Here is a 9,866-nt window from a genome sequence, read left to right as displayed (position 1 = left end):
AAAAACCCTGATATAATTCTGCTATGCTCTAGAAGCCAATAATGTAGCCTAGGCCAACTCTCAAGAAAAGAAGGAAATAACTTGGTTGTCAGCTAGACTGAAGAAACAAAAAAAAATGAAGCTGAAATTGCTACTGAATAGAAATATTTATAGACTTAAAGTTATATTGCATTATGTAATAATTATAGTAAATAATTACATAAAACATAAGGTGATGTTAGATGACCACAGAGTTCAACATCACTTCATTATTTTGATATATGTTTACTTATAAAGGAGAATATGGGTTTGAAATGAGGGGTCCTTGATGCTCTCTGAGCTTGCTTGTTTTCTTGCAGACATTTCGTTACTCAAACTAAGCAACATCATCAGTGTTACTAGTTTGGGTAATGAAACGTTTGCAAGAAAGCAACCAAGCTCGGAGAGCACCAAGGACCCCTCATATGTTTACTTCTTCCATAGTTACAATCTTGTAACTGTTAAATTTATAAGTATGCGTATTTATAAGTATGCATATAGGTTAAAGTGTGCTCCCTAAGGTAACATTGTAATGCCAGAGTACATATTATAATACAGAAGGGGCAGGAGGGAGGGAGGCACTTGAGGAAGATCAAAAAACCGACTAGAGAATCCTTTTTATTAATAACGGAGTACTTGGTAAAATACATACATACAGTACTTACATATAGTATTCCTTTCTACTCAGCCATCACTAGCATGCCTTTATTGTGCTTTCATGGACAGATTCAGCTGTTTTCTACAGAGGATTTCTCCTTGTATCCCTGATTGAAAAATTAAAATTGTTTTCTCGTCAGTTTTATTAGTTTCATCTTTCCTGGATAAAGCCCATGTTAATATTCTCTGAAATATTCCTGTACTTGGACACATTTCTTTACAAGAGGGAACAGGCTAAATAGACATGCATATAGGTAGTCCTCAACTTACGATCATAATTGAGCCCAAAATTTCTGTTGCTAAGTGAAACATTATGAATCACTGCAGTTGTTAAGCTAGTAACACAGTTGTTAAGTGAATCTGGCTTCCCCATTGACTTTGCTTGTCAGAAGGTTGCAAAAGGGGATCACATGACCCCAAGACACTGCAACGGTCATAAATATGAGTCAGTTGCCAAGTGCCTGAATTTTGATCATGTGACCATGGGGATGCTGCAGTGGTTGTAAGTGTGAAAAACAGTCACTTTTTTCATGCTGTTGTAACTAAATCAGTGGTTCTCAACCTTTTTAATGCTGCGACCCCCAACCGGTCGTAAGTCGAGGACTACTCAATCGGTCGTAAGTCAAGGACTACTCAACTGGTGCAGCACCGTTTGCAGAATGGGACTTTTGGCGGGCTCAGCAGGGCAGAGACAGCCTGGACAATTCCTATTGGCTTTTGAAAGCCAATAGAATTAGACTCTATTCAAGAGAGTCTATTCTATTGGCTTTCAAAAGCCAATAGAATAAAAGGGAGTAGCACAGCTAAGGAAAAGGAGAAAAAAATGGCGGACTGCGTTGTTTGGCGACCCCCGTGAAATGATCGTTTGACCCCAAATGGGGTCCCGACCCACAGGTTGAGAACCACTGAACTAAATGAATTGTTGTAAGTCGAGGATATTCCTTTTGATAATGAGCTCATCCACATATTCTGCTTTTGGGGGGAAATTGTTTGTGGAGGACAAGTACATAAGGCACTGGTTCTTCCTCGTTGCCAACCTCTGCTGAGACAACTTGAAGTTAGCAAATTCCCCTAACTGGCACTGGCATAGCAGGTCTGCTTTGGAGCCATATTCTCCTACACCGCCCTCCCCTCAAATATTATCCCATCAGTACCTATTGGGCCGCAAAAGAAACCAGAACTTTGGTTTTCACAGCTATGTAATTTGATGCATTTTAAAAATAACATTGAGCCACAAAGGGGCACTGCCTTAGAAAACAAAACTGTCAGCCACATTCAATAGACCAGACAAGAAATTAACCTCACAGGGAGGCTAAAACTATTTTTTTTATTGAGATTGGCTATAGTAACAGAATTTTGCAAGTCTGATTATGTTTTACCTCCTCTTTAAAATTCAGTGAAGTATTGGTTTGCATTCCTTCTGAATTTTATCAATCCCTCATGGACTTAAAATAATTTTTACCACTCAATGCCTTGGCAAAGGTGTTTGTATATCTCCATGAATGTCATCTTCCATACTCTGTACAAAATCCCCTCTTGAACTCTAGAACCTCAGAATTTATCAAGGATTTGCTCCTGGTTAGCCCAAAACATGGCAACAACTAGATGACAACCAAGAGAGACAGAAATCCTAACCGGCCTAGCTGTGGAAACATCTGATTCAGTCACTGAACAATTCACTTGCTCTGAAAACTTTCTTCGGTTATAAGACAGAAGCATGATTTATGTTAATATAATTTTTTCCTGGCTCACTGATTATAGAAAAGAAAAAGAAAAGACGGCTGTGTAGATGAAACCAAGGATAGATGTATCACAATTACTCAGGAAGAGTATAAATAGGTTTCCTAAAGGTATTTTCACAAACATCCAAGTGAAACTGGAATTATTAGGTATTTTGACTTTCTCAGAGATTGGGCTCATCCATGAAGTCACTTGCATGCTTTCCCCTCAGAACCAAGATGAAATCATGTCAACATAGATGACATTGGCCTGATCTAGAATGGAGCTGTTCTGTGCTGCTATCCATACAGCTTTACTGCACAATTTTGTAAAGCCACAACCAGAATAACTGATTGATTGATTGATTGATTGAATGAATGAATGATTTTCTTAAATCAAATTTATATGGCCACCCATCTCACCCAGTGACTTTGTGTGTACAGTGAAACCAAATATTAAAGTATGTTGCAACACCATAAAAAGAATAAACATGGTTAAAACAAGACTATGAGAGGGAAGATGTTTACATATGGTTTAACCAGCATGCAAGCTCAGGGTATCCACAGGCTTGCTAAAAAAACAACCCCATGTTTTGAGAGCTTTAAGGAAAGCCATAAGGGTTAGGACTAATGTCACCTCATGAGGGATGGTGTTCTACAGGATGGGTGCTATGATGGAAAGGTTCACCTCCTAGATCCTGACAAATGGAACTCCTTCACAGACAGGACACACATGTACTATACATTTCCTACTGTCATTCAATAAACTCTTTCTCGTTAGTAAGGGCCACTTCCAAGATATCAGATCTTGAAGTACTCACCTCAATTTTATGATAAGATAACCTTTATTGTCATTTTTACTGTGAACACACTGGCACACATTAAAAATGAAATTCTGTTGCCTACTCTCAAAAGTGTACACATACATAACATACATAACACACATAAAACATGGTATATACATTATGTACTATATACATGTATATGTATCTATACCCTTACATATAAATAACATATAAATATTAATCACTGTCCATTTTGAATACATAACGGAAGGAGGAAGCTTTAGAGTTCACAAGGACTGTATGGAACAAAACTGTGACTGAATCTGGATGTTCTGCTTCAGATACTACGGAGCCTCCTCCCAGAAGGCAACAAGGAAAGCAGGTTGTGAGGAGGAGGTGTAGTATCCCAGACAATCCTGCGGACCCTGCTCAAGCAACGCTTATATGCTATGTCCTGGATGGAAGGGAGGGAACTGCCAATAATCTTTTCTGCCATCCTCACCACTCTCTCCGCCACCTTCCTGTCTGATGCATTGTTACGCCATTTCCTCACTGGGGTTGCCTATCCCTTTAAAACAAGGTGTATCCATCAAACACAGTCTCTGCTGGTGGCATTCATCCCATCATGCTGTATAATGTCTATTATACCATAATTGTCTTTGTGCCTTATGACATCTACTTTGCTTTCCTTACTATCCCTATTTAATGGATAGTGTTTATTTAATATCTGTATTTAGGAGCTGTGGTGGCACAGTGGTTAGATTGTGGTATAGTTTGATCCTGATTGGGGCTCAAGGTTGACTCAGCCTTCCATCTTTCCAAGATTGGTAAAATAAAGACCCAGATTTTGGGGAGCAATGTGCTGACTCTGTAAACCACTCAGAGAGGGCTGTAAAGCACTATGAAGTGGCATATAAGTGCTATTGCTATTGCTAATGCATTATTTTACAGACATTTTAAGACAAGGGTGTCCAACCTTGGACTTCAATTCCTAGAATTCCCTAGCCAGCAGTTATGGGAGTTGAAGTCCACAAGTCTTAAAGTTGCCAAGGTTGGAGACTCCTGTTTTAGGATAACAGGTTAGACTCCCTGTGTTCAGTCTTCCTTTTCTTTTATGCTTCTGTTTCCTTTCTTTCTATGTTAAGCTGGGAGTTTCCCCCCCAAAAAGTTGTTTCACTGCTGTATTTAATCCATTACATGACAGTTTGTTAAGTAAAAACATATCACCAGTTGTCTTGGGTTCCTTTGGCTGAAGAGTTTACTAGATGTAATAGTACTACTAGACGCTATTTCATTTCAGTATCTACAAATGAGTTTGGGGGAAAGCTCTTTGTTAAGCCATCACACATTTTCAGTATGCTTCAAAGAAGAAACATGTTGTCGAGTCCTTTGTGGTAACAATGTTCAGCTGACATACTGCATTGAAGGACAACCTTCCTTGTCCTTGACAAAACTATGTCTTTGTAAATGATCCTGTGAACAGGTTTTAGTGATTATACTTTATTGATTTCCATCAAGGGAGAAGATGGACAGGGAGGAAGATTTCTGAATACGTTTTTTAAAAAATAAACTCTAGTCATAGGAAATTTTTTAAAAAAACTCAAACTAAGTTATATTTTACTTCCACTCTTTCCCCAAAAACTTATTTGGCAAAAATATTGAATATTCAAAAAAACCTGAAAAATATTGATTGACTATAACAGGATAACCAAAAAAATACTAAATATAACAAGGGGATAAGCAAGAAACTATGACTGCATTAGTTATAGTTTTGTAATACAAATTCTTTTATTCTAGCATTAAAGGGTCCAGTCTAAAATCCAATAACTTTTGCTTTTCTTTCCAACAGCATCCAGCATTCTTTTAAAATTGTCACCCGCATAGAGTGTCAGCGGAAATGCATCTGATTATCTTATTGTGCAACTCCCATTCCGAGGCTACAATATCCCTTGCCAAGTTTTCAGACAGGACTTAAAAGACTCTCACATCATTTGGCATTCCTCTCGTTTGCAGAAAACCCTTTTCTTCTCTCTCCCTCACGTTTCCCAGGCTCAATAGGATGGCTAGTCCAACCAGCTCTGTTGACCCAGTGGCCTGATCCAATCATCAGCTGAATATCAACCTTCCCACCAGCTTTCACTCCCCACCCCGTCCCACCTCAAAGGAGTAATGGGAAAATCCAGGAGGAGGCAACAGTTTAAATTGTTTTCAGTTTCATTGGATGTTCCCTCAGTGTGGAAGCTGAGCAGGAGTAACTGTGCAGGATTTAAACCGAGTTTTAGGGAGAGTAGCAGTTGCTATCATAGCAGCTTTTGTCTCTTTCTCTCACTCACCCCACAGTTAAGATGGTTGAGGCATTTTGTGCTACTTGGAAGCTGATTGACAGCCAAAACTTTGATGAGTACATGAAAGCATTAGGTATGTAGAAGCAGCAGCATATAAAATCATCAATGGATTCTTTTTTTTTTTTTAACTTATATTTCTTTCAGGGTGGTGTAAAGATTACAGAGTTTGGATTTTGCAAAGAATGAACTCACTGGAGTAAAATCATGCTAAACGGTACTTGGAACTGAAACATAATGATTTTTAAGCATGTGAACCACATGTTTGTGTGTGTGTGTGTGTGTGTGTGTGTGTGTGTGTGTGTGGTTCAGTGAACTGTGTACTATTATTTAGATTAGCATGAGCTAATCTTCATCTTAGTTAAACCAGACTAAGGTCTGGACTGAAATTGATTCTGGTAACAAAACTAAAATGGGAGGATATATATTGTAAAAATGCATGTTAGTCAAATACATGATTACAGTATAAGAATATTTATTTCAAAGATTTTTTGTAATGTTCCATTAAATTCAATGAATCGATAGATTTGTTAGATTTTAAATATGTGAGTGTAACCAAGTTGGAAAGCTAATTTCTCTTTCAATGTAAGAAAAATGGATTGCATGGGGTTTGTTACTTGTCTGTTTGTAGAAAATAGATTGGAGGGTGGGGAAGAGGGAGAACTGAAAAAGTATTTTGCCCAGGTCTGTGTATGATATGTTTTGTACATCTCTAGAATATATGGGAAATAAGTGGTATTCAGCACAATAACAAATCCATTTACAAATATAGGTTGTTTAAATTAAAACAATCTGAATAAACATAAATCTTCTGCCAAGAACCTAAAGTAATAATTTGCATCACTCCATATTCTCATATTCATCACTCCATATTCTTGCATCACTAATTTGGTGAAGTCAAATAATATTGAAAAGAACAGGGGGTTTTTTTGACAAAGAAAAGTGCAAGTTCATTGAAATAGAAGAGCTATGTCAAAAATAAAGTTCACGTATTGTCATTTTATTTGTACATTCAGAAATACATTTGGCTGAGTACCTTGGAGTCTTCTATTCAGCTCTGCTTAGAATTGTAACTAGATCATTACTACTTTTGTTACAAAGAATTGTTCTTGATTTAACAGCAACAAGTGCTGTTTTGGTTTGGTGCCTTCAGACAGATTGCTTCTTTTTTATTTAGGAACTCCAACAACATAAAATGGATGTTTCTGGTTTTTTAATTTATTTTATATATTAAAGGAATTGGCTTTGCTACTCGTCAAGTGGGGAATGTTACCAAACCAACTGTGATCATCAGCCAGGAAGGTGGCAAAATGGTTATTCGAACACAGAGTACTTTCAAGAACACAGAAATAAATTTCAATCTTGGAGAAGAATTTGATGAAGTTACTGCAGATGACAGGAATTGCAAAGTAAGTAAGAAAAAAACAGCCTTATTTTATTATTTTTCAGAGTTGGCAGCAAGAGATTTTGAATGCAGAAAGATATCTTTAGTCTAAAACAAAGATAAGAAGTTCTTAAAGAAACATTACAGCTTAATTTCAGTGTAACCTACACTGATGTAAGAGAAAGATAAAAAGATTCATCAACTTGCTTTGCAATTTAAGTTATGATGCTAAGCATATATTTTCAAACTATGAAAGATCAATAAAATATAATTGAAGATACTTTAATGATTGTATGTTTGTATTATTTTTTGCTGAGGCTTTAACAGTGGCAAACCACCTGCTCTGCTTATCAGGAGACTTCCAAGGGCATGAGAGAAAATACACTTCACCTCTGAATCTCATACTTGTTGCCATTATGCCTTATTTTATTGGGATTCCTGAAAGGTTCAAAATTTGCTAGGTTCTGTTCCAGACTGGCTTTTTAATCTCACTAGAAGTTCTGTTTTGGTTCCTATTTGAGGCACTACTTAATCCTATGTCTTAAACTGAAAATGTTTTAAAGCTGAAGTCTGTTAACTGAAATGCATGCTAAATACACCTTTAATACGAACAGGCATACAATTGCACACAGAAGAAGAATTTGTTTACCGTATATGCCGGCGTACAAGGCGACCCGGCGTATAAGACGACCCCCGTCTTTGGCGTCGATTTTAGCGCTTGCAGAAGTCGCCTTATATGCTGGCATATACGGTAGTTTTCATGTTCATTTTTATAAGTGATCTGCTAAAAATATCTTACTAACAAATTCATTTCTTTGAAACTAGTGGTCCAAAGGGCACCAAAAAGTTCAGATGGCACTGTGATTGTGTAGTTTAATCCCACCTCTTTTAATGTGAGTTACAAGGCTTTGATCAAGCAGCAACAGAAATCACCAAGAATTTTCAGACCACTGCAGCATATGCCCCTAGTGGTGCTTCATCATTCAAAAACTGAAGTATTTTGTAACTCTCCTTCAGATAAAGATTTTCAAGTTTAACTGTTAAAGATGAATGAATTGTTTGGGCAATTTTTATGACACTTTCCATCTATTTCCACAGTCAGTTGTGAGCATGGATGGTGATAAATTGGTTCACGTACAAAAATGGGATGGCAAGGAAACAAACTTTGTTAGAGAAATTAAAGATGGTAAAATGGTCATGGTAAGTAAAAAAAAAATTAAAGTTAAAAAGGCTCCTGAAGGTTTACTATGGCATAGATATTATCACAGGGTCCTCCTTTCCATACCTAAGTACTGATCAATTATAACTTCTAAAAACATACCCAGTCCCATTACTTTTTGTAGCTCTATTGTTAATTACAAAACATGTGATATTTGTCATATATAGTGATATTTCTAATATATAGTGATATTTTAATACAATCATATCACTTCAATGTTGACAGAGATTAAAGCAACTGAATTCTCTCCCAGAGTCTCATATTGCAGAAATATGACATTAAAAAGAAAATATCTTTTTTTTTTCCAACAAGATGTGTTAAGATACTTCCATGGACTTAAAAAATTGACCTCTTTCATGTTTTTTCTTTAGTTTTGTTTGGAAACGGCATTTTTTAAAATGGAAACATGATTGATTTAGAGAAATTCCTGCATTATAAAGTACTTTTTTCTTCATTAACCAACCATCCATTATTGCAATCTAGAGCCAATTCAATTATTTCAAAAAATGTAACATACCTGATAATCTTGTAATGTATTTATTAATGGACTAGCTGACTATGATATTTGTAAGGGAAATCTGTAACAAGTATAAATAGGGCTGCAATAAACAAGAATGAAATGTGACTTATGAATAGCACATTAACACATAAAAGAAGCAAGCACAGTTCTGACTGGTTGACTAGAATATATTATGCAAATATAACTTCGTTATGCAAGGCTGAAAATTGAACATAAGGGAATAAGCATGAACACAAATTGCATAGGGAGGGTCTCCCCACACCAACTTGTGTTAAAATCTTTCATTTGTGTTCACTGTTATTTACAATTTCTCTACATCGATATGAAAATTTCAAGTTAATTCATGCAGCAAAAGCATGAAGAACTGAAATAGCACTGGGTCATTTGCTTGCTATGTTTGGATAAATTGTCTTCTATTATGATATTGCAGAAATGTAACAGATTCAGATATTTCAAGAACATCTAGCTTTTGCCCCAGTGTCTTGTCAAAGACCACATGATTCATTTATCTCTGCACAATTATGCTCAACAGTCTATATTTGTTGTAAATTGTCTTTGTTTGTACTCACTGAACTTGCAGACTCTCACCTTTGGTGATATTGTTGCTGTACGCCAATATGAAAAAGCATAACATCCGTCAGCTTATTGTCCGGGGTATTAATATTTCTGGATGGAAGAAGACCTGTCTTTAGAAGCCATCTTTGAAGTAAAAATTGCATTGCTGATATGGAAAGAACACCAAGTGCTACTTTGTTGTTGTTGTTGTTTAAAAAAACCTCTATGCTATCAACTTGGAAACATTTTACTTTGTAAATCACTACAAATAAACTTTGCAATAAAATCTTGAAATGTCTCCTTTTACAACAAAAGGTATCCTGACATTATTGAATACTTGAATTGAGTTGAGTTGAGTTGAGTTGAATTGAATTGAATTGAATACTTTATTTGCCAAGTGTGATTAGGCACACAAGGAATTTGTCTCCGGTGCAGAAGCTCTCAGTGCACATGCAGAATCATCATCATCATCATCATCATCATCATCATCATCATCCCAATAAGAGGGAGGAGTAAGAAAGATAAAAAGGATAAATAATAATGCTGCAGCCATACTACGTGGGCAAATACACATAGACAGTAGATGGCACTGTGAGAATTAGGTGTTCAGCAGAGTGATGGCTTGAGGAGAAAAAAACTGTCCCTGTGTCTAGTTGCTTTGGTCTGCA

At 36.5% G+C, this 9,866-nt stretch overlaps 1 protein-coding gene across 1 annotated transcript; it reads left to right on the top strand.

Annotated features, from left to right (window-relative positions):
- Positions 1-5,235: 5,235 nt before the first annotated feature.
- Positions 5,236-9,512, top strand: FABP7 (fatty acid binding protein 7). The gene is made up of 4 exons (XM_039343539.1): positions 5,236-5,596; positions 6,757-6,929; positions 8,003-8,104; positions 9,224-9,512. The coding sequence occupies exons 1-4, from the start codon at positions 5,524-5,526 to the stop codon at positions 9,272-9,274; spliced, it is 399 nt and encodes a 132-aa protein (XP_039199473.1). The 5' UTR covers positions 5,236-5,523; the 3' UTR covers positions 9,275-9,512.
- Positions 9,513-9,866: the final 354 nt, after the last annotated feature.

The sequence above is a fragment of the Crotalus tigris genome, unplaced genomic scaffold (genome assembly GCF_016545835.1).
Source record: "Crotalus tigris isolate CLP2741 ecotype Arizona unplaced genomic scaffold, ASM1654583v1 scf7180000017861.769447, whole genome shotgun sequence".
NCBI lineage: Eukaryota > Metazoa > Chordata > Lepidosauria > Squamata > Viperidae > Crotalus > Crotalus tigris.
This window is presented reverse-complemented; position numbering and strand designations above follow the sequence as displayed.

Coding starts and splice junctions, on each gene's coding strand:
- FABP7 (XM_039343539.1), top strand. CDS start 5,524: ATGGTTGAGGCATTTTGTGCTACTTGGAAGCTGATTGACAGCCAAAAC. Junction 6,930..8,002: donor CAGATGACAGGAATTGCAAA/GTAAGTAAGAAA, acceptor CTATTTCCACAG/TCAGTTGTGAGCATGGATGG. Junction 8,105..9,223: donor AAGATGGTAAAATGGTCATG/GTAAGTAAAAAA, acceptor CTGAACTTGCAG/ACTCTCACCTTTGGTGATAT.